The sequence below is a fragment of the Chiloscyllium plagiosum genome, unplaced genomic scaffold, assembly GCF_037043375.1.
Source record: "Chiloscyllium plagiosum isolate Xiang-an unplaced genomic scaffold, Cpla_swu_hap1 HiC_scaffold_4, whole genome shotgun sequence".
NCBI classification, from domain to species: Eukaryota; Metazoa; Chordata; class Chondrichthyes; order Orectolobiformes; family Hemiscylliidae; genus Chiloscyllium; species Chiloscyllium plagiosum.
In genome coordinates this window covers 29,695,552-29,720,606 of record NW_028270142.1, presented here as the reverse complement: position 1 = coordinate 29,720,606, position 25,055 = coordinate 29,695,552, and the positions used below count along the sequence as shown (strand labels likewise).

The 25,055-nt window shown below is 41.7% G+C and overlaps 1 protein-coding gene across 2 annotated transcripts in view; it reads right to left on the bottom strand.

Annotated features, from left to right (window-relative positions):
- The window catches only part of tgfbr1b (transforming growth factor, beta receptor 1 b), a 62,466-nt gene extending 38,513 nt beyond the window's left edge, over positions 1 to 23,953 (bottom strand). Inside the window, exon 1 of one of the 2 annotated variants that reach the window (XM_043688958.2) lies at positions 23,799 to 23,953. In XM_043688958.2, the coding sequence (XP_043544893.1) occupies positions 23,799 to 23,874 (76 nt within the window). In that variant the 5' untranslated portion in view covers positions 23,875 to 23,953. Of the gene's footprint in view, positions 1 to 6,090; positions 6,222 to 23,798 lie in introns of those variants that run through there. The other variant, XM_043688957.2, reaches the window with a different exon arrangement.
- Positions 23,954 to 25,055: the final 1,102 nt, after the last annotated feature.

Genomic DNA, 25,055 nt, shown 5'->3' with positions numbered 1-25,055 from the left:
CGTATACCAATCCAAATGCCTATTAAAATGTTGCAATTGTACCAGCCTCCACCACTTGCTCTGGCAACTCATTCCATACACGAATCACCCTCTGTGTGAAAAAGTTGCCTCTTAGATCTCTTTTATATCTGTCCCCACTCACCCTAAACCTATGCCCTCTAGTTCTGGACTTCTCCACCCAGGGAAAAGATTGTGTCTATTTATCCTATCCATGCCCCTCATGATTTCATAAACCTCGGAGGTCGCCCCTCAACTGCCGACACTCCAGGGAAAACAGCCCCAGCCTATTCACCTTTCCCTATAGCTCAAATCCTCCAACCCTGGCAAAGTCTTTGTAAATCTTTTCTGAACCCTTTCAAGTTTCACAACATCTTTCCAATAGGAAGGAGACCCGAATTGCACACAATATTCCAAAAGTGGCCTGCACAGCCGCAACAGGACCTCCTATTTTCTGTACTCAATACTCTGACCAATAAAGGAAAGCATAGCAAACGCCTTCTTCACTATCCTATCTACCTGCGACTCCAGTTTCAAGGTCTCTTTGTTCAGCAACACTCTCTAGGACTTTACCATCAAGTATACAAGTCGTACTAAGATTTGCTTTCCCAAAATGCAGCACCTCACATTTATCTAGATTAAACTCCATCTGCCACTTTTAGCCCACTGGCCCATCTGATCCAGATCCCTTTGTAATCTAAGGTAACCTCCTTCGCTGTCCACTACACCTCCAATTTTGGGGTCATCAGCAAACATAGTAATTATACCTCTTATGCTCACATCCAAATCACTTATTTAAAATGAAGAAAAGTAGTGGACGCAGCACCAATCCTAGTGGACACAGGCCTCCAGTCTGAAAAACAACCCTCCCCCACCACCCTCTGTCTTCTACCTTGGAGCCAGTTCTATATCTAAAATGGCGAGTTCCCCCTGTATTCCATGAGATCTAACCTTGCTCACCAGTCTCCCATGGGGAACCTGGTTGAACCCTGCTGAATCAATCCGCTTTGTTACTTCTTCAAAAAACTCAATCAAGTTTGAGAGACATGATTTCCCACGCACAAAAGTCATATTGACGATCTCTAATCAGTCCTTACCTTTCCAAATACATGTACATCCTGTCCCTCAGGATTCCCTCCAACAACTTGCCCACCAGTGATGTCAGACTCTCCCATCTATAGTTCCCTGGCTTGTCCTTACCACCCTTCTTAACAGTGGCACCACGTCAGCCAATCTCCAGTCATCCGGTACCTCACCTGTGACTATCGATGATTCAAATATCTCAGTAAGAGGTCCAGCATTCACTTCCCTAGCTTCCTACAGAGTTCTAGGGTACACCTGATCAGGTGCTGGGGATTTATCCACTTGTGTTTCAAGACATCCAGCATTTCCTCCTCTGTAATATGGACATTTTTCAAGATGTCACCATCTATTTCCCTACATTCTATATCTTCCATGTCCTTTTCCACATTAAATACTGATGCAAGATACTAGTTTAGTATCTGCCCCATCTCCTGCGGCTCCACACAAAGACCGCCTTGCTGATCTTTGAGGGGACCTATTCTCTCCCTAGTTACCCATTTTATCCTTAATGTATTTGTAAAAATCCTTTAAATTCTCCTTAACTGTATTTGCCAAAGTTATCTCATGTCCTGTTTTCGCCCTCCTGATTTCTCTCAAGTATACTCCTACTGTCTTTATACTCTAAGGATTCACTCGATCTATCTTGTCCATACCTGACATAAGCTTCCTTCTTTTTCTGAACCAAACCCTCAATTTCTTTAGTCATCCAGCATGTAAATGACTAAAACATCAGACTTTTCAGAAAGTAAGGAGGCATAGAATATAGGGAAATTTGATGTGGATACAGAATTCGCTGGCCGAAAGACGACAGTGAGTGGTAGTGGATGAAAAGTATTCCGCCTAGAGGTCGGTGACCAGTGGTGTCCCACAGGGATCTGTTCTTGGGCTTCTGCTCTTTGTAGTTTTTATAAATGACTTGGATGAAGAAAGGTGGGTTGGTAAGTTTGCTGATGGCACAAAAGTCAGTGTGTTGTAGATAGTGTCGAAGGTTGTTGCAAGCTACAACAAGACATTAACAGGATGGAAGGCTGGGCTGAGGAGTGGCAGATGAAGTTCAAACTGGATAAATGTGAAGTGATTCATTTTGGAAGGTTGAACCTGAATGCTGAATACAGGGTTAAAGACAAGATTCTTTTCAGTGTGGAAGAAGAGCAGGATCTTTGGGTTCACGTACACAGATCCCCCAAAGTTGCCATTCAATAGATAGGGTTGTTAAAAAGGTGTTTTACAGGGAGGAACATCCAGATAAGGCAACATACATATTAATTGGTTGACCATTACAATCAACAAGTATCAGTGAAGATTAAGCCATCTGCTGTTACACAATGAATAACTGGCTTCACATAATGAATACCTTTCACCTTGTTAAACTGACCTTACATACTGAATGCTTCCAATATTGTTAAATGGCTCTACACAATGAATGTTTTTCCACCTTGCTGACCTATTACCCTTGCCTCCAGCACCCCATTGTTAACTGCAAGTTCTTATCTGATCTGAGTCATGCTCAGCTGAACCTCATGTCTCTCAAAACTCAGAACTTAACTCTTACCGTGCCTGCTTATACCCGATACACATTCTCAAAACCAGTCTATTCACAACTTTGGTGTCACAGATGGCAATGAGATGAACTATGCCATAACTGCGCCATCATTAGGACCACCAATTTCCATCTATGTAATGCCATTTGATTTCATCGGTTTCAAATCACCTATTGCTGAAACAGCCTTCCTTCATGTCATTATTGCCAGAACTAACAATGCCTATGCAGTTCTGGTTAGTCTCCCACATCCTACCTTTTGTAAACCTAAATACATACACAATTCTATTGCAATACCTCAACTCAAGTCCTGTTCCCTTTTTATCTCAGTGCTCAATGACTGACATGGCTTGACACCTAACCAATGAGTTTAAAATTATCATCCTGGTTTTAAAATCCCTCCATGATCTTGTCCATCATTACCTCTAATCTCTTCCATTGTGTCAACCCTCCAAGATATCTATATTTGGCAAGAATCAGGAAACCCTAGCAATTATTTTGGGATAGCAACCAGAGCAAAAGACGTGACCAACTATCACTAGTATCCATTCTTGCAAACGAAGAGGGACTTCAGTTCAACTAGGACAATACTTTCATCCTGGGGACAGGCTACACAAAGATACGGACAGGAATTCCTAGAGGCCTGGCATTCAAATCGGAACTCCACTAAGAAACACAGATTTGGACCCCATTTATCAACTTCTCGGAAACGGAAATGGAAATGGAAATGATATCGGCCACCACAACAACCAAGACACAGATAAATAGCAAGAGGGGAAGAACACCAATGCTTCATCGGAGTCGCACTAATTGTTACCTAGCATGGTGACAAAACATCTAAGAACAAATCAACAAGCTCAGCGAACAAATGTACAACCTGATAGCAACCAAAAGGAAGAACAAATGAATGTTGGGAGAAAAGGAAAGGCAAGTCAGTACTCAGAACAACACTACAGGGATTAATAAAAACTGTTTATTAATCTTTTCAGACTCAGTTCTTTAAATGTGAACAAAGATAAAATTAAAATTTCCAGAGCTAAATTACTCATTGGGGATATAGCAACCATCAAATAGATTGAAATAAGACCTAGATATATGGTTTCTAGAAGCTAAATAAACAGGACTTAAAATTAGTTCAGCATTTAACTGTAAAAGGATTTTCAGAAGAATTTAGAATTCCTAAGTCTGTAAATGGTTTCGATGCATAGGATAAATTAAAAATATACATGCTAACTTACTGTTTCATACAGTAGCCACAACAGAGAGAATCAGTAGCATGACACCAATTTGGGTCTTTCTAGTACTAAATACAAGTTGCTTTAGCATCATGTACATTGAAATCCCTGCCAAGTTTAAAATAGCTCAAACCAATAAATCCGAAGCAAAAGACCTGTACAAAAGATAAAATCTGTGAGCTGTTTATGTACTGTTACTTTAATCAGACGTTGTTGACTTCCTAAAATAACTAATCTTAATTCCATTCTCATTATGTCTTGCATCACAAACTTGCAAAATAATGGAATTAATCATTAGGAATTAAGGTGAGAGAACATAGAAATAATTTAATTAGTGTCAAACCTTTTTCAAAAGGAAATACATGCATGCCCAAATCACTTTTTTCTGACGAAGCAGACATTGTAACTAGCATTGCTTTCAATAAATTCAACACAAAGGGTCAATACAGAAACAGAGTAGTTTAGAGTATAAAGCTCAGAGACAATGAAGAATTGACCAATCCAAGATTTTAAAAAATTGCAATCAAATTAAACACCAATACTACAATTATTTTCAACTGGGGAATCTCTCAGTCCACTTCAAAATCAATTCATGCTTTTGCACCAAAGTTTAGCATTTATCCGAAACCAAGCCCAAGTTGTCTCTCTCATGACTTCTACAGCCATCATCCTAATAAACTTCAGAAAAAGTCGCGCAATTTTCATCTGCCATCGTCTCCCCAAAAATGTTTCTGACTAACATTTACAAAATGGCTCGCACAGTCACTTATTAGTACACCCCAGAAGCTTCACTGTATTTATTCAGCAGGAATCGTTTCCATTACACTCTGTGCAGGAAGCACTCTTGGGAGTTTTGCGAGCTGATGGACCAAATACACGTTAATCTTTTTCCTAATCACCATAAGAGATTTGGTGGGGTTATAAACAATCAGGAAAAAGGATTTTCAATAGAAAGAAAAAAGAGTCAACACTGAATGCATTTCACAAAGAATAGAGCACAATAGCTACTCTTGGTTGAGTAGGCAAATCAGTACCAGTGCAACAGAAAATGCATGCACAAACTTATACTGTACTGTAATGGCAGTAGACTGTGGAAGTAGAGCACAGCAAGGTCAGGAAGATGAAAATGAGGCTCTGCATGCCAATCTGGAGTCACAGAACCTTAGCAGTGACATCAGGTAATGGACAAACTATGTTAAAGCATCGTTCAGAATGTGGTGTCTGAGAAAGGCTGAAGTTCACATAAATCACTCCGGTTTCTCACTTTACTCAGTGTTACATTTGAAAGCACACTTATGAATGCCGGTCCAAAATGGATACAGGTACAGTGTGATACCGCTCTCAAACAGACCAGCTCATGCGCAGCAACAGACTAACACAAATTAGAGCGATTAACTAGCCAAGACATGAAGATTGTTGCCCAAACAAAGATATACCTTTACACAGATTGGCACCTTTGAGGGGAGAAAGGCTAAAACTGAATTAATACTAACCCAACTCAAAAGGGTTTGGTTATATAATCAAAAGATAATCAACCAATTATATAACCAATTATCCAAATGATCTAACCATTCATCCAATGATACGTCTGCAACAAAACAATAGGGCAATTACAGTTCATTAACGCAGATGTTTTTAACAACTGGTTTTGAAATTTGTTGATAAAAGCAGAATTTAATATCAGCAGCATTTTGCAGAGGGCATTAGCAAGTAACAAAAATATATTTTTATTTAAAAAATAGAATCTGATAATCACGGTTCAAAATATAACCCTGGATTATTTTGAAGATTAAGTGGAATTTGGGATTAAAAAAATTTGTTGGGAAAACAGCAAGTTTAAACAGCTTGTTATTGGAATGGAAATAATTACTTTTTTTTTTCTACATAAATCTGAACCTTGTACTATTTATCCCCTTGTACCTAATTTGCCACGAATTTACTGCCACCTTCTCTGCTGCTGCTCATTTCATTTCATTTCTCTACCCTTAAAATATTTTGCATTGCAATTTAACGCTGATCCCAAAAGTCAGCCAACTCCAAAACATCTTGCTGGTCTCACTGTTCTCAGCTCATGCTGCATGCATGTGGTGGACCATTTGAAGGGCAGGGAAAAAAATTAGTAAGTTAGTCATGCTGCGAGATGACTGACCCAACAAGTTCTGGGCCAAATGTTTAATAATAAGCTGTAAACAAACAAAACATTCAACGATGCAAAGTATATTTAAAATTCAACACCTGAAGTGTTCCACTGACACAGTTTAGAATTCTTGACAAGTCTTACACTGATCAGGTGGGTCTGATCAAACATGTCAAATTTCATCCAACAGTTCTATGCCCTGACGCTGGAATTCAACTTTTGGAACTTCATTAACTGGGTCTGCAGGTATGTTTGTCAGTTTTTACTGGTCAAATGAATCTCATCTCAATTCCACCCCCAGTTGGTTAGGTAACCTGACCTAGGAAACAAACACAAAGATATCAAATCTTAGCAGGACTTATACACTTAATGGTAAGGTCCTAGGGAGTGTTGCTGAACAAAGACCTTGGAGTGCAGGTGCATTGTTCCTTGAAAGTAGAGTGGGAGGTACATAGGATAGTGAAGGTGGCATTTGGTATGTTTCCTTTTATTGGTCAGAGTACTGAGTACATGAGTTGGGAGGTCATGTTGCGGCTATACAGGACATTGGTTTGGCCACTGTTGGAATATTGCGTGCATTTCTGGTCTCCTTCCTACCAGAAGGATGTTGTGAAACTTAAGAGGGTTCAGAAAAGGTTTACAAGGATATTGCCAGCATTGGAGGGTTTGAGCCACAGGGAGAGGCTGAATAGGCTAGGGCTGTTTTCCCTGGAGCGTTGGAAGCTGAGGGATGACTTTATAAAATCATGAGGGGCATGGATAGGGTAAATAGAAAAAGTCTTTCCGCTGGAGTGGGTGGATCCAGAACTAGAGGGCATAGGTTTAGGGTGAGAGGGGAAAACATACAAAAAGGACCCGAGGAACAACTTTTTCACGCAGAGGGTGGTACGTGTATGGAATGAGCTGCCAGAGAAAGTGGTGGAGGCTGGTACAATTGCAACATTTAAGAGGCAATTGGATGGGTATATGGATAGGAAGTATTTGAAGGGTTATGGGCTGGTTGCTGGCAGGTGGGACTAAATTGGGTTGGGATATCTGCTCGGCATGGAGTTGGACCGAAGGGCCTGTTTCCATGCTGTACATCTCTATGACTCAAAAATAAAATTGTACCTCAAAGCTACCAAAATGTCAGAGACACCACACTTGGAACACAAAACAGAGAGTCAGCTTTCAACATAAAATATAAAATCAATTTATTCTAAACATATTTCAATTTGTGTGAGATACTTGTTTTGGGTTCTGTTGCATTCATTCTACTTTGATTTAATCATTCTATTGGAGCTTAACGATGTAGAGGCACATAAACTGTAGGACTGTATTAAACTTAATAAGGTGCAGAATGCATCATATCAGGAGCTGAGGATGTATTCAACTTAGAGCTAGAGGGCATGGCTAGAATATTTTATGAATGTTTATTAAGGAAGCAAATGTGGACAAATTATTAGTGAACATTGAGGTAAGAGCAGTATTAGATAAGGTGGATTGGATAGACAGGATTTATTGAAAAGGCTGATTGTTCTTAGAAAGAATAAGGTAAAAACAATGACTACAGATGCTGGAAACCAGATTCTGGATTAGTGGTGCTGGAAGAGCACAGCAGTTCAGGCAGCATCCGAAGAGCTCGGATGCTGCCTGAACTGCTGCGCTCTTCCAGCACCACTAATCCAGAACTTAAAGAATAAGTCAACTCAACCATTTGCAAGGTCACTACTGGAAATGGCAGTGGAGATAGTAAGATTTTAGCAAACTTGCACTATCTTCCCTATATACAGGGAGGTGCCCAAAAGTTGCTGGGTGACAAGAGAGGGTAATGACAATACAATTAACTATGTCGCTCAATTTATCAATCAGTGTTGAAGTAGTTTAGGTAGCTTTCACAACAGTCATTTTTATATTTGGAATAATTCCTAAACCTCATTAAATAAAATCTCAATGGTCTTGCTTTTGCAAAATTTACTGCCAAGTTTAGATAGAGGAGTGAGTCAGACAAGTTAGAGAAAGGAGACAGATGAATGAAACTAATTAAGAATGCCAAATTTCAAATGATCGCAACAATTTTACAGGAGAAAATGGTTCTGACTGATTGGCAAGTTGCCAGATTCCATGAAGAAAGGAAAAAAGAGAATGATATGCTTCCAAGTTTCCTGCTAATTCAAAAAGATGCAAGGCTTAACTTGTCCCTTTTGTTTGCAGAGCTCATATGTCACTTCTAGTAAGTATGAGACACATTGAGAATGTGCATTGGGTATAAGTAGGCAGGGAAAGAGTTAAGTTCTGAGTTTTGTGAAACAAGAGATTCAGCTGAGCAGGACGCAGATCAGATAAGAACAATGGTGTGCTGCAGGAAAGGGTATTGGGTTAACAAGGGGGAAAAGCAGTCATTATCTAGAGCCATTTAATAATATTGAAAGCATTCAATATGCAAGGACAGCGAACAAGGGGAAAAGTATCCACTGTATGAGTTCCATTAACAAAGTTAAAAACACCCATTGTATAACAGTAAAAGCCTTGGCCTCTGCTATCGATACTCGTTGATCGTAACAGTCACCCAATTAATATGCATGTTGCCATATCTGGATGGTCCTCCCTGTAAAATGACTATATAATTCATTGAGAAGCTGTTAGAGAGAAGACCGTGAACTCATGTCTGTATGCACATGGGCAATTATTTTCTCTCTCTCTCTCTCTCTCTCTCTCTCTCTCTCTCTCGAGCCTGGAATAAAACATTCATAAAATAACTGTGCCTCCGAGCGTTTTGCCTCAACTAAAAGGGCAACAGGATGGCAATATTGACATAGTCGGCAGGATTCAAAAGGATAGCTACGATTGGACAGTGTCAACAGCCACCTGGAGCATCGGTGTCGAAACGGATGGGCCCACAAGGTAAGATTTTTAACATTGGTCCCTCTCTTTATTCCTGTGCTGGAGACTGACCCATCTTCCAATCACTGTCTATCCTACAGATTCCTCGAACGGTAATTAGCTCCGTCGAGAGACAATTTTGCAAGTGCACTGGCAGACTGAGGTTCAAGTCCTCTGCGCAGCATTGGGGGATGGAGGTGCGATTGAGGTTCGAATCCTCTGTGCGGTACTGGGGTTTTGAATCCCCTGGGGTGTGATTGAGGTTCAAGTCCCCTGCGCTACACTCGGTAAATTGGGTCTTTCATCCCAGTTTGGAAAAACCTGTCATGATAATCCTCATGAGGAGTTAAATTATTGTGGACAGAGCGCCGACTGAACAATTTGTTGGGAAACGAATAATGGCCTTTGGTGGGGAGCTTGGGATCCAGATAAAATATTCAAAGTGCAGGCTGAGGTGTGGAATTCTAATATTTTGCAAAAATGGAAAGATTTATTTACTCATTGGAGAACAGTGGCGACCTGAATAAATGAAAGATCGCACCAAATTTCTTGGGAACACAGCGCTAAATGTATAAATATTCCTGCTACTGATGACAAAAGGGAAAACTAGCCATTGGGAGGTTTTGAAGGCATTATGTGGAATGTACGAACTTAAATCTAAATCTGCTAAAGACAAAAGGGAGAAAGTGTCATGCAGGCAACATTGGACACGTCTGGACTCCAGGCTTTATTTGATAGCGGGCAAGATTCCGATGAAACTTATTTGCCCTGTAACTCCCCCTACTGCACCAATGGCAAATCTTTATCCCCAACCGACAATCAGTCCCGGACCCTCCAAAGCTCTGCCACAGAACTCCACCCCCTCCTCCCCTGCACCCAGTCCTCCCAAGCTATTCCTAACACCCTCCATGGAAGCCAGAGTGGTTCCCAGAAACCCCGACAAAACATGTATTTGACTGGGTGTCCAGATCTTGATTCCCTGAGTAATGCGTCCAAATCTGATTCTGAGGCGCACTCCTCAATGAGTACTAATGCTATGACTAATCATCCCAGAACCTGAACCACCGCACCACAACACCATTGTTCAAAAGCCCACAGTCCCTGACTACAGCTCATGGAAACCACAGGAAAATGTGGATGATTATGAATGGCATCCCAGACAAAAAGATCACACCCGAAAATTTTATTGAACATCTCATGAGTACTACCTAAATCTACCAAGCCACACACGGGATCTTTTTAGTCTCTGTTGCAAACTGGCAAGAGTCCTTGAAGAACCATGCAACTTGGGAGGCCTTTGCTACTGCCGTCCCGAGAGAAAGTGACCAAACCAATGCAATCTGAAATGCTCTGCGCTGCACCCTTCAAAAACCCATTGATCTTACCAAGATTCTAAACTGTAGACTTTTACAACAGGTTCTGTTCCTCTTATGCCACCTCTGGTGGTGATACCTCCTTTAAAGGTGGGTAACATCTCCACCCAGTTCAATGCAGTGTCTCCTTGACGGAATAGGTAAACCCATCCGTACTCATGCCTAGATCAGTCAGAAAAAAGTAGGTCCCAGATGAAATTACTGGTCACTCACTTCTGGAGTTTGAATAAGTGTGGCCCACTTGTGACTGTTGTGAACTCAACAGCCTACTGCAAATGGGCAGACATTTAAGCATGAAATGGTTCAGGGACCGGTCTACAATACGGCCCCACAATATGACACTGCAGGCTATCAAACCACTGTCCTGTGTCCCAGGGTGAGCTAATCCATGCAGCCATCGCTATACCACATAACCTAATGGTCCAGTGAAAACCCTCGTTACACCAGATACCCCTCCTCGTCCTGGCCTGGACATGGAATTTGCAAGATCAGGGCCGGGGACCTCAACACATCCCCCAGACAAATTGTTTCACCTGTGGTTCCTTTGGCCACTGAAGACACGACTGTGCACTTTGTCAGGCTCACTGGACCCTTTAAAATGACTGTAATTCATTGAGAAGCTGTTGTTCGAGAGAAGACCATGAACTCATGTCTCTGTGCATACGGGCAAGGGTTCTCTCTCCAGATACTGGAATAAAGGAAGGCAAAACAAGGAAGGCTTTGACTGAAGGGGGGGGATGGGACAACAACATTATGAGCTTAACTGATTACCTTAAATTAGTTGTTAAAGTAATAGTACAGTCACAATTGTTCAGCAAGTGTTCCCTAACAACAGAATTACATTTTACAGCAAACATTCTGCTCTACGTTTTGCAAGTGCAGGTTAGTCAAATACAGTCAGTGCTCAGTCTATTACAAATAACCAAAGGAATATACTGCTTGATACAATCAGCCATGGATGTATGGCCTACATACTTGGCATTGAACCAGCAATGAAATTCAAATACAACGTTACTCAGTTATGTAGTAGGCAGCATATCTTTTTAGACTGACAGCAGCATCCTGTCAGTGGAAAATACCATTTGCATAGACACGACATAGCAGCAGTGTGAAATGGCTTGCTTAACCTGTTTTAAATTTTTGAGATACTTCATCCCTCCAGGGTAGTCACTCCTCAACAGCAGTGAAAAAAATTCTATATTCACTGTTTTCCTTGACAGTTTATTCCACATGCTTACTAGCATTCTGAAATACTTCAGTATAACCCACTCTGACCTGTTCAATAGTCAGTGAGACTCATTCAAAAGTACATTGCAGCACATTTCAAAAAGGACCTCAACATACTGAACACAGCTCCCAACATGTAAAACTAGAGCTGTTTTCAGAATGCTTGGCTGCAGCAGTCAAGCAACAGACCAAAATGCTTGTTCCATCATATGAAATGTAGATAAACAAAACTGTGCAGCTTTAATAAAAGTGGTTTTTTCCATTAAGTATTGTAAAGTGAACAATTAAAAATCTACTAACCATCTCCCAAAGAAATCCATGTTGGTAAGGTCTAGAGTTGTGACAGAATACATCCTCATTTGCCAAGCCTCTCTTAAATGCTAGCATATGAAGAAAGATGGAAAATATGCAATATTAGTTTAGAAAGATGTTCAGTGGGCTAGCTGGATAGAATTTTGATGGTCAAGGGTTATGAGAAAATGATGACAGGAAAGTGAAGCCAACACAAGAAGACTGGCCATGATCTTACTGAATAATGCAGAAGGCTGAAAGTGAAGAAGTGGCCAACTCCTGTGCCTAAGTTCTATGTGAAGTGCATCTCAGAAGCAGAGAAACAAGTGCTTCACCCCACGCAGGACAGCAAACAGCTAGAAAGGACACACTGCAAGCTTCAAAACAGACTTGCCATTTAGGATTAGACTTTAAAACATAGAAATAAGTTAATCAAATCTGCTTCACTATTCAATGAGATTGTGACTGGTTTAATAATTAATGCCCCTTTTCTACTTTTGCCCTGTAATCCTTGATTACCTTACTGGTAGTATCCAAGACCGATAAAAGGGCACCAGAAACTAGATCTTTATAAACATCAGGCATTTTACCCAAGAGCAAAAGTTGAAAATGTTTGGCAACTAATCAAGAATTTTGTAACGATCATAACAACCCTAACAAAGTGACTAATAGATATTCAGGTCTACAACAGCAGTGCTAAAAAAAATAACAAAAATGAAATTTTGAGAAAGAGTAGACAGCAAAACAACATCCAAAGCTTCAACTGCATTTCCACACATCACTTATTGTATGCGTTGCTCCTGATTCAGTTTCCTCTGCGTTGAGATGACCGGACACCTTCTTGCAAAGTGATTCAGAGAACATCTCCGAGACACCCATACCAATCAACCCCACCGGCCCATGACCGAACAGTTCAAGTTCTTCCCCCACCACTCTGCCGAGGACATGCAGGTCCTGAGTCTGCTCCACAGCCGCTCCCTCACCACCCGACGCCTGGAGGAAGAACGCCTCATCTTCTGCCTCAGGACCCTTCAACTCCATGACATCAATGTGGACTTCACCAGTTTCCTCATTTCCCCTCCCCCCCACTTTACCCCAATTTCAACCTGCCAGCTCAGCACTATCCTCATGATCTGTCCCACCTGTCAATCTTCCTTTCCCCTATCCGCTCCACCCTCTTCTCCAATCTATCATCTTTACACCCACCTCTAGCCACCTACTGCACTCTCAGCTACCTTCTCCCCAGCCCCACCCCCCTCCCATTTATCTCTCCACCTCCCAGCCTCATTCCTGATGAAGGGCTTTTGCCCGAAATGTTGATTTTCCTGCTCCTTGGATGCTGCCTGATCTGTTCTGCTTTTCCAGCACCACTCTAATCTTGAACAAAACCTTACAAATAACTGAGGGAGAACTGATAATTCCCACACTTTAGTCTGATTTACAACAGTTAAACTGAAATTGGATGCAAAGAAAAATAGAAGATTAAGTTTGCTTTTACAAGAGCAACTAAGTCCATATCATTTGATTGCATTGGTAAACTAGAGTGAACCTCCAAATCAAATTGTGTCACCCAATAAGGAGAAAGATTTGTATTTAGATTTTAAAGGCAGCAAGGAGTATGGGAAGAAAGCAGGAAAATGGTATTAAGATACAGGATAGGCCATTATCATATTTCAGAGCAGAGCAGGCCTGATGGCAGACTCCTGCTTCTAGTTTCCACAATTACTACACTCTTCCATAATCTTAAGTACGCAGCAGTGATAACCATCCCACTGATGTGGAAAACATGGTTTCATTTGCACACAGTCAGGTTCCACATGCAGTTATGAGAGAATAACCAGGTAACCATGAGGGATAAATATTGATGCAAAGTCAAAGATAAAGGTTAAAGGTAAAGTTGCCATAATGTAAGAGAACGAGAGAGACAACAACCAAGTAGTGGTTTAACCTGAGGATCAGCAAGCGTCTGACAAGGGGAGAGGCTGAGAAGAAGAGTCCTTCATGATAACCACAACTATTGCAGGAATTGAACCCGGGCTATAGGCATCACTCTGCATTACAAACTGGCCATGCAGCCAAATGAGCAAACCAACCTTAACAATGGCTGGGGAACTGTTACATGCCCCCAAAGGGGAAGGAGGCGGCATCAAGTTAACATTTAATTGAAAGATCACATCTCCGACAGTGCAGCACACCCCTAAGAAATACATTGGCAAACAAAATGAAATAAATAAAACTAGTTTTATGAACAGCTAAGATGCAGAATGCACTGGATCACTATTGAAAGATAAAAATTTCCAAGGTGACCAAAGAAAGGCAGGAGAGTTGGATGATGCCAGTTGTTCTTGCTGTAAGAATACAAAGGCCTGCTTCACTGTTGGAAATGCAATGCTATTCCATCAACAACACTACTAAAGAGCACTCCTAAAATGAATGAACTACTCAAGTCTAGATGTCTACAACCACCTGAAGGAGCAGCGCTCCAAAAGCTAGTGCTTCCCAATAAATCAGCAGCCAAGTGATCAGTTTGACATGTGTATGACAAAAATTTGAACCCCAACAACAGATGCACGGGAGTTACAGTTATAGGCCATGCCGGAGGAGAGGTGAGAGTGGACAAGGGCAGGGTGCAGCATGAAGGGGTGTGATGTGGCCCCAATGGTAAACCCTGTCTACCGCAATCGTTATTCCCATTCTATGCCAAACTGACACACGGTAAGGACCATGTGTCAAAAAAAAAAGGGGGGGGGTGATGTATGACAGTATTTCAGCACACTGGTACACAAAGGGATTCACTCATTACTCAGAAATATTGTGAATTATGTGTTACCTGTGCCACTAATAACGTGGGAAGGGGAATACAGATGAATCAGGCAGCACAACCCCAACGACCCTTTTGAACATTTACAGGTGGATTTCATTGAACTAACACCTAGCGAAGGGAAAAGGTATTGTCTGGTAATAGTTGATATGTTTTACATTACAAGTGACAAACTCATCCCCACACTTAAGATCTCTCCATCATCATGCTGAACAGGATAGATTGAACCGCACTAGCAACACAGAACTCAGGCATCCATTGGCCCACTGGCAGAATGGTATTCACAACAATCTATAACATTATGACCTGACATATCCTCCCACTTATCATGACAATCAAGCCAGAGGATCTAGTGACGATACCAACATATGACTACTGGTGTGCCAGCAGCATAAACAGCATGCATTAGACAAAGCCAAGTGATCCCACAACCACAGGATCAGATCCATGATTTCTAATACTACAACATGAAGTCATGCGTGTTGGTGGACAATTAAACAAGTTATTAGAGGCAGAGGATCCACAAATACCCCATTGCCAATGATGAGGCAGTCCAGCACATGTGTAAAAAAAAAGCTCAAGTATTTACAAACATCTTCAGCCAGAAGGGAGTAGATAATCCATCTTGGCATCCATGAAGTACCTGGCATCACAGATACCAGCTTTTAGCCAATTTAATTCATTATGTGACATTAAGAAACAGCTGCAAGCATTAGTCAACAACATCCACATCCATGAATAAACAAAAGCAAATGTTTTGAACTATTAGCCAACTCCCACATAAAAGTTATTAAATTATACCAAATGTTATATCATCCCCATCTCAACCTTACTTTCCATTGTCTCCCTTCTCATGGGAGAGATAAAATTTCCACAGTAGTATGGCAACTTACTGAAACAAAAACAGTGTTGGATAAACTCATCAGGTCAAGCACATCTGCACAGAGAAAAATGGAGTTAGCATTTTGAGTCCAATGACTCTTCCTCAGAACCATAGCAATTTATGGTCCTGATCACTTGCACTGGCGATTCTCATGCCATTGCAATGATAGATATTTAAGCATCTATGAAATATTGGCAACCAAAATCCAATTTGAAACATCAATTAAACTGGCAAGGGAATAGTTCCTTTTTCACCAGTTGCTGCAAGTTCAATTTAATTCCCAGAAGGAAGTATTTCACAGCTGATTTTGCGCAACTAGAATGCTGTCTGGAATAAAGTACTTTTCTAGCGAAAACAGCTGTTAACTAACTAAGATGTGAATATTTGATTTGATTTATAATCACCACATTTACCGAGGTGCATTGACAAGTGTTGCCTTTCATGTTTTACAGTAGGATAGTAAAAGTGCATCAGGGTAACAGAACACAGTGCAGGATACAATGTTTAGCTGCTGAGAAGATGCAAACAAGACTTTGAAAAGCTTTCACATGAGTCAGCACATACGTCAGTTCTGCATGATTCATCCGTTGTTGTTCTATTTACATATGATTCTTGAAGCTGAAAAATGCTAAGCAGAGTCTCATTCACAGGGGTTCATCAGAAATTCATTAAAATGTACGTGATAGGATCTTTGGATTTCAAACTTATCAAAACACCATATTAACCTGCCTCTCCCAAGGTTGCCTGTAACGTGAAATTTACCACACAAGTCAGCCACGAGTAAAATCTGAGCCGCATGCTGAATACCTTCATTTAGCTCTAAGCTGAGGCAACAAATCACAACCAGAGCTTGAAAGAAAATCTCAGGAGATTCCAGCTGCAGTTCCTCACATCTGTAATCTCAACCATATCCCTTGCAGTAGCAGACTGACTTCACTACTAGAGCTGATCACATTTAATAATACAGCCGAACTTCTGTTTGAACAGAGATAAGAACACCTTCAGCCAACTTTCTGATAGAAGTGTAACACTTTTAAACCGCCTAGATATCATGTTAATGTTAACAGAGACAGGAAGAGACTTTACATTTCACTTCATGTTTTAAGGATATAAAGTCTGACTTGCACTTTTCTAAGAACGTGTTGGAGGACAAGGCATTAATTAGAGTAGTCTTATCTCCAGATTCAGGGAAATGCAAATAAAAGCAATTGACTTTATCTTGAAGACAAGCAGAAGTTCACACAAAATCCAAAGCAGTTTTAAACCTGTATCTATTACCACCAGAAATATTCAACATTCGTTTAAATTATAATGTCAGACAGACCCTGTTATGCACAAATTAACTGTAACTTTTGCCACATAAACAATTAATTTTGAAATGCCATGATTGTTATGAAAGGTTTAGATTGTCTCAGAGTCTGAAAGCCACAACATAACAGCAGGTTCATTCTCCGAAGCTGCTTTAATCATTAGACCGAATTTCACTGAAGTATTCTGATCAAAACTGTAAAATCCCCATTCTGAACTCCACAGGTGGAAAAGTACAATTTAAAATGTTGTTTAATTCATTTCATAATCCTTCAATTTAATTGCAGCAGGAACAGTAATTCAGAGGTTAGCACTACTGCCTCACAGCACCAGGCACCCAGGTTCGAATCAACCCATGTTTGTATGGGGTTTCTTCTGGGTGATCCAGTTTCCTCCCACAATCCAAAGATGTGCAGGTTAAGTGAATTGGCCATGCTAAATTGCCCATAGTGTTCAGGGATGTGTAAGTTAGGTACATTAGTCAGTGGTAAGTGTAGAGTAATAGGGGAATGGGCGAAAGTGAGGACTGCAGATGCTGGAGATCAGAGTCAAGTGTGTGGTGCTGGAAAAGCATAGCAGGCCAGGCAGCATCCGAGGAGCAGGAGAATCAACATTTCAGGCAAAAGCCCTTCATCAGGACACCACTTTCCTCTGTCATCAGCATTGGGAATGGAAATTTGGGGTCTTCATGTCATGCTTGCAACAAACCTTTGAATATCTAACTAGCTTTGGTTGCCTCTTCCTACAAATAAATCCGATGGGATGCTATCATCTTCCTACAAGTGTGCAAAAACTGTAGTAAACCTGATGAGCTTCTCAGTCACACATACATCTTCCATGACAATATGCACTGCACAGCAGGACATCATTTCTGACAATTTCAGGGTGAAGAATGGAGTGAAACAGAACCATACCTAGCCCCAAAAGAAAACATTTTTTTTTTTTTTACAAGTCTACAGGAGTACGTGCTACTGAAAAATCTTCAATTTTTGTACCTCTCCATCAAGCTTGTTAATCTAGAGCTCTTAAAAAGAGAATTAAAACTTAGTCAGACACTTGGCTGAGATTTGGATGGGTATATGAATAGGAAGGGTTTGGAGGGATATGGGCCAGGTGCTGGCAGGTGGGACTAGCTTGGGTTGAGATATCCGGTCGGCAAGGATGGGTTGGACCGAAGGGTCTGTTTCCATGCTATACATCTCTATAACTCTATGATCAAAAGGCCAGTAAGAGAATTAAATGCTTAACAACATCAAAGAATGAGAGATAGAAAGGAAACCAAATTCCACAGCTTATGGTTTTGGAGGTGGACAGCCTTCAGTAGGCCAAGTATCTTTGAAAATGTTCAGCATTTATATTCTCAGAACCAACTGGATCGGTTTGGACAGTTTGTTGCCAATCCAAACGGTCTGTTTGCAAATATTCCTCGAGGTTATGACGCCCAAGATGATTCCTAGGTAGAAATTCATATTAACTTTAACATTATCAGGGATGTGAAAGAGCCCAGAATTGAATGAGTGCAGGTATCTTTGAGGGATGAAAAATTATAATTTAAAACCAAGGCATGACTCAAGCATAAGCCAATGTAGTTAATCAGCAGGGAGTGATGGGCTCATAAGACTTAACACGAGTTAGCACAAGGCAGCCGTAATTTATATGACCTTATGCGCATGGGGAGTGGAAGACAGGATATCAATTGCTGTGTTGGAGTAGTCAAATCTAGACCTAATGGAGGCATCTGTAACAGACTAGCTGAGGCAGTGGAGGTGGTCGTCTATGTTGTGGCAGTTGAAATAGACTGTTATAGTTGTGTAGATAGAAGCTTATCTCAGAATCAAGTATATCACAAAGATTGCAGGGGTATGGTTCTGCCTCATAACTACATGGGAGGAGGGACAGAGTCTGTGAGGTAAATTGACTTTTTAACCCCACACCCATCTTCATGATAACAAAAGCATGTTTGTTAATATTCCCAGATGACTCCTATCGGTGAAGATAGATGTCAAGACTTTAATTGTACCAACCTTCTCTCCATTTTCCTCACTTTAGTAGTGCAACTCAGCTCCAACAAATTCCCCACTGACATAGGGATAATCTACAAAATACATAGGAAGTTGTTCATTCTGGCTCATGTGTGAAATCACTCAGAAATTGAGCTCCTGGCTATTGTTGAGTCTATGATAAGAATGGGCCTTTCACTAAATACTCAAAAACAAGGTCCTCATCCAATATTTCAGTTCCCATATCATGGCACCCCTTCCTGTCAATTAATATCAAGAGAGAAATCCTGGAAATTACAGATAATTTTCCACATTTGAGGAGCCACATCCTGATGAAAGCAGACACGATGAAATTCATTACTACTTCCATTGTGCTTGCTCAGTCTTTGTTTGACAGAATAAAATAGCATTTCAGCACAAGGATCTCAAACCCAAGACTAAGGTCAGCATTCACCAGATAGCCATAATTCAGAGAAGCTTGAACGCTCTATAGACTTGGACAACCCTGCAGGAGGCACCTCAAAGCACTAGAGAAATATAATCAACAACCACTTTGCAAGATTCCCCCAAATCCAGTGGCAAGAGAGGCATTCCAACAATGACTTGTCCCAAGCAACTTGTCCAGTGACAAGACACGAAACACTTAAAGCCAGTTCAGTTAGAATGCCTAACACAAGATTCCCAAAGCAGTTGCATTACTGAGAAGTTGGTTCTGGTCAGCAATTTCCAGAACAGCAGAAACACTTTCAGTAGGCCAAGTATCTTTGAAAATGTTCAGCATTTATATTCTCAGAACCAACTGGATCAGTTTGGACAGTTTGTTGCCAATCCAAATGGTCTGTTTGCAAATATTCCTAGAGGTTATGACGCCCAAGATGATTCCTAGGTAGAAATTCATATTATCTTTAACTTTAAATCTATAAAGCATTTGAAAACTTTAAAATTTGACTTTGTTTTGCAGACAACTTTAAACTCTGTTTACACCTTTGCTTATGAACCATTTCCAAAAATTTGAATCTCCAGTTATTTATTGGGGATTAAAGCCACAAGTTGCCACAATTTCAAATAAGCTGAACTAAATTTAATTGAAAAGTCAAAGGATACAATGTACAAGATTGATCTAATACTCTAATTTCACATCTAATGAAGTTAACAAATTGTAGTCAAACACATCACACTTTGTACATTAAATGGCAGATGCAAACAGAACAGATCCTAAAAATTACTCAACAATCCATCCACCAAGTACAACAACTGAGATGCACAATCTTTAAAACTCTGTCCCCTCAAAAGATTTCTGTTCTCCTCTTAGATCGAGCCACTGATTTTCTTCAGAAGTGACTTTCAATTACCACTGCCTTGACAACAGCTCACATCCCAGTAGAATCCAAATACCTTCCTTTCCATCAAATGCTAGTTTCATCAGCAGGCCACGGCTGCTTACTTGCGCAAACAGTTCTCTAGCAGACAGCTTCTTTTCAACTCCACTAAGCTCATTACTGCCCGAGGCTTCTAAAAACCAACTGCCCGAAGCATGGATACAGCAACCTCCCCAGCTCCCAAAAGGTTGATGGATTTATCTGAACCCAAACTGTATGGAGCCAGCTAACAGCAGTAGATCTGTGTTACTTGTTACATCTAATCAAGAGTCCTATCCCTGTTCTTAGGCAAAGTCATTTTAACATTTAAGATACTTAGTTACCAACTCTCACTCTCCATTGCTGTTAAGTTACAAAGGATGAACAAAACAAATTATCTCACAGCTGTTAGTGCAAAGAGATTAATCCACATGTGTGTATGTTGAAATCAAAAGTACTATATGAGGATATGATGAAAGCAGTACTTATCTAATCAAGCAGAAAATCCAGAAATGTGACCTGTCTGACATTTCACCACACCCTGTCTGCTCACTACTTGTTTATGTCCATTTCCTAAGCTGTGGACTACTTTTAGTTTGGAGGTCTCACAATTTCTACTTTTTGAGATCTCTCTGCCACTTACAATTTAAGAGCTAACTACATCATATTTCTCCTACAATTCAAGCTAGTTTCCTTCAAAGTTCACAATTTTTCCATACCTCCAAATAATCTCTCTTTCCTTACACAATGTTCAAACTGAGCTTGGACAGATTGTACCTAGGGCCAGACACAACATCTTCACTTTAACATCATATCCACACTTCCATCTAGCGTGATGCATGATGTTAGACTACAAAACATTGATGTTATGTAGACACTACATATAGATTGCATTATACAACTGTGGTTTCAACATAAAGTCACCTTTGATTCTAAATTAAAAACAAAATACAGTGGATGCACGAAATCTGAAACAAACACAATGCTGGAGAAACTCACCAGGTTTGGTAGCATCTGTGAAGTTAACATTGAGTGCAGTATGACCCTCCCTCAGAAATGCTTTCAACAATCACATTGGATTCAATGCATTAACTGTTTTGCCGCAGATGCTGCGATACCTACTGGGTTTCTCCATAATTCTCTTATTACATACCTGCGGCAGCATTCTCTGCTTCAGATGCAGCATGTTTCAGCATACAAGTGTCATAACAATTCATACTTTCTAGAAAAATACACAATCTGGAGACTGCTTTAAAAATGGTAATGGATTTATTTGCACTGCTCTAATGTTTCAATTCAATTTGACAATGAATTCAAAACTCAATAAAATCCAAAGGACACAGATTATTGGTTTAAAACAAGTGAAATTGTGAAGGAAACACCCTGAAATATTAATAAGCCTTTACTCATTTCCATCAAGTCAATTTTGTGGTCCTTCTGCTTTATATCTCAAACATGTCTACATCTCTGTTTCAGAGTTGACGTGGAAAAATGCTGTAACCAATGAAGCAAACTGTGGTTATTGTGTAGTTTTTACAGGAACAAAAAGAATCTGGAGGAGAGGAGTTTCTCCTTTAGTCACTTCTTTTGTATATTTAAAAATCCTTCCTCCTCCTCCTCCTCCTCAAAAATCACTACAGAGATACAAGTGAACATAAAGATACAGTAAAAAGATATTCCTAAGCATTATCAGCAGCTTTTATGCCAGTAAATTTTACTTGCCAGTTCTCAGGTGGAACACAAACACTCCCAGTCAAATAACAGTTAATGATATTTAATTGCCCTCTAAAATTTTTAGATCGGTTTTAGAAAATTCAGATCGGAGGGATTTAGCATCCACATTTCTGGTTCTGACTTCTGTAGACTGACAACACACTTGTGGATCTAGTTCATACCTTGGAGGTATAGATCCTCCCTCTAGCACACAAAACTAGATCTAACAATTGTAAACATTGGCAGCTGACTCCCAAATATGAAGGTACTGGAACTTGAAAGGGTTCAGAAAGATTTACAAGGATGTTGCCAGGGTTGGAGGGTTTGAGCTGCAGAGAGAGGCTGAACAGGCTGGGGCTGCTTCCCAGGAGCATCGGAGGTAGAGGGGTGACTCTACAGAAGTTTATAAAATTATGAGGGGCATAGATAGGGTAAATAGACAAGGTATTTTCCCTAGGGTGGGGGACGTCCAGAATTAGACAGCAGAGGTTTAAGGTGAGAAGGAAAAATTTAAAAGGTATCTAAGGGGCAACCTTTTCACACAGAGGGTGGTGTGTGCGTGCATGCGTGGGGAATGAGCTGCCAGAGGAAGTGGTGGTATAATTACAACATTTAAAAGACATCTGGATGGGTATATGAATAGGAAGGGCTTAGAGGGATATGGGCTGGCAAATGAGACTAAATTAGGTTGAGATATCTGGTCGGCATGGACGAGTTGGACTGAAGGATCTGTTTACGTGCTGTACACATCTCTAGAAGTCTCTAATTTGTAGAAGGGTAATACAAAAACATGAACGTTGTAAATACTTGCACTGTGATTTATCACGTTTAAACATTCCAAAACTACTTTACAATTTTCTCAGGTACTGTACCCATTCACAAAGCACAACAGGACTTCGCCAAGTTCAAAACAATATCACCACAAGTCGTTGAAATATTTTGCGGCAGGAGAAAAAAAAATAGCGGTGCAGTGAGCAACACTTCAGAAGCGGGTCCAGTTCGTGAAAACTGGCCTCCTAAACACTCGAGATGGACCATTTAAAAAAAAACTATCACCTTTAAAAATACCTCTTAAAGCGGAGTTAAAATCAAATGTCCACAATCTCAAGACTAGCTCCACACTTCCAAAGATGTCGACGTACAACTTACAAGGCTTCTTGTTTACCCAAAACTACAGGAACATGTGCAACTATTGGAAAGGATTTTTAAGTCCAAAGCCAGACGTAACCAACTTATCTTCACCGCTGCACATCTCCAGCCTTCACCGCCTTCGGTTATTTTTAAAGCGGCTTTTTTTTTTAAAAAAAAACTCAAACCCGGGGACGGCAAATGAATGAGGATGGAAAAGAAATGCAATTCCCCACCCGCTCCAGAACTCCAGGAGTTGTTGGGGAAAGAAGTGGGGAGGGGGAAGAATGGGGGAGGGGGAAGAATGGGGGAGGGGGAGGAATGGGGGAGGGGGAGGAATGGGGGAGGGGGAGGAATGGGGCAGGGGATGGGGGGTCCCTCTTTGCTCCGAGGGAAGTGTCTGGATTCTCAGCCTCCCTTTGTTGGAGCGAGTGGTCAGCTCTGCGAGCCCCTGGACACCCACCATGGCAACCACATCCGGGCAGGAGACCCCCACTGCCCCCCTCCCCCTCCCGCCACCCGGGCTCGGGGCCGGGCCCGGGGCCGGGCCCAGGGCCGGGCCCGGGGCCGGGCCCAGACCGAGCTCGGCCACTGCTCCCCTCCCACCTCAGGGTCAGCGAGATAAGGCCCTGGGCCACCCCGCGGTGGGGGAGGGGGTGGGAGACAGGATCCATCACTGACCTTCCCCCTCGGCCGCCCCCAGTCCCCAGGTTCACCACCACCGCCCCCCCCCCCCCCAGTCCATCAATCCCCGGGCCCCTGGTGAACAATACCCCCGCTGCCCCTCGCCATGTTGGGAAAGCAGCCGAACCAGCTTCCACCCCACCCCGACCATCACTCACCCAGCACTCCGGAGGCACCGATCATGAGCAGCAGGCAACCAAGCGCCGCGCTCTGAGAGGCTCCGGCTCCAACCATGGCCGCAAAGCCGCCCCGTCCTCCCCCTCACCAGAGCCGCTACTTTCCAGTCGGAGTAAACCCAACCGCCGCTGCCGCCGCCGCGACTACAGCATAATACGGGCCTCCCCACTGGCTGCTTCAGCGACACCACCCCCTCACTCTCCGCCATCATGAGACGAGCCCAGTGAGTGGCTCCTCGCCGGCATCCGAGCGACGCGCGCCCTCATTCGTCGGGTCTAATCCAATCACAGCGTGTCCTCACCCGCGCGCCCTCCAACCGGCTGTCGGGCCTGGATGATCTCCTATTGGGAGATAAATCCCCCACACTTCGGGGTGCACCACATTCCATTGGGTGGCTGTAGGAACGATTCCTTTTGATTGGTTACTAGTGCCCATCTCGTGATGAGACTCACTGATAGGTGCCGGCTCGGCTCCGAACCTCATTCATTGGTCTCTGTCTGCACACTTCGTCCCAGAATCAGACGTAGCCTGTGATAGGAGGACCGATCACAACTGGACTGGCCTCTATGTTAGGCGCCTTTTAATTGGCCCAACCCTCAGTCCCCGCCTCCTTTTGTTTGCAAAGTCATCCTCAAAGAGCCAATGGAATATCCATCTTTGGTTTCTCAGTTCTCACCTCCTTGTGTCTTGCACCAATTTTCCTTTTGTCTTTCTCTTCCCTACCTTTGCTCCTTCTTTACTTGATTTAAAGCCCGTTACTTGATGTTTTCTCACTTTCTCCCCACCCCACCCCATCCCATTCTTAGGACTAGAACCTAAACAAAACACTGCGGGTGTTGGAATCAGAGCATCCTGAAAACAATGTGTTGGGGAAGGGTAACAGTATCGATTAAGATAAATATTGTACTGCGGGAGATACATGTCCCATCTATATGTCTGGACCTAAGGAAGAAAAGAAAATGTATAATTGCCTGGTACCAAGCCATCAACTGGATGGAGAGATGTAGAGGAACAAATTTGCAAGTACATTATAGCAAGGTGCAACAATGATAGAGTGCTGCTAAAAAAAAGCCGCCGAGGAAATACGTTTGTTGTGCAGCCAGTGTGAATCCGACTACCATTTTGAAGAGAAACTGGAAAACGTTTCAATATTAATATAGTCAAATATAGCACATTCACTAAATAAAACCCGAAAGAACTGCAGATGCTGTAAATAAATGAGAGAAACATAAGTTGCT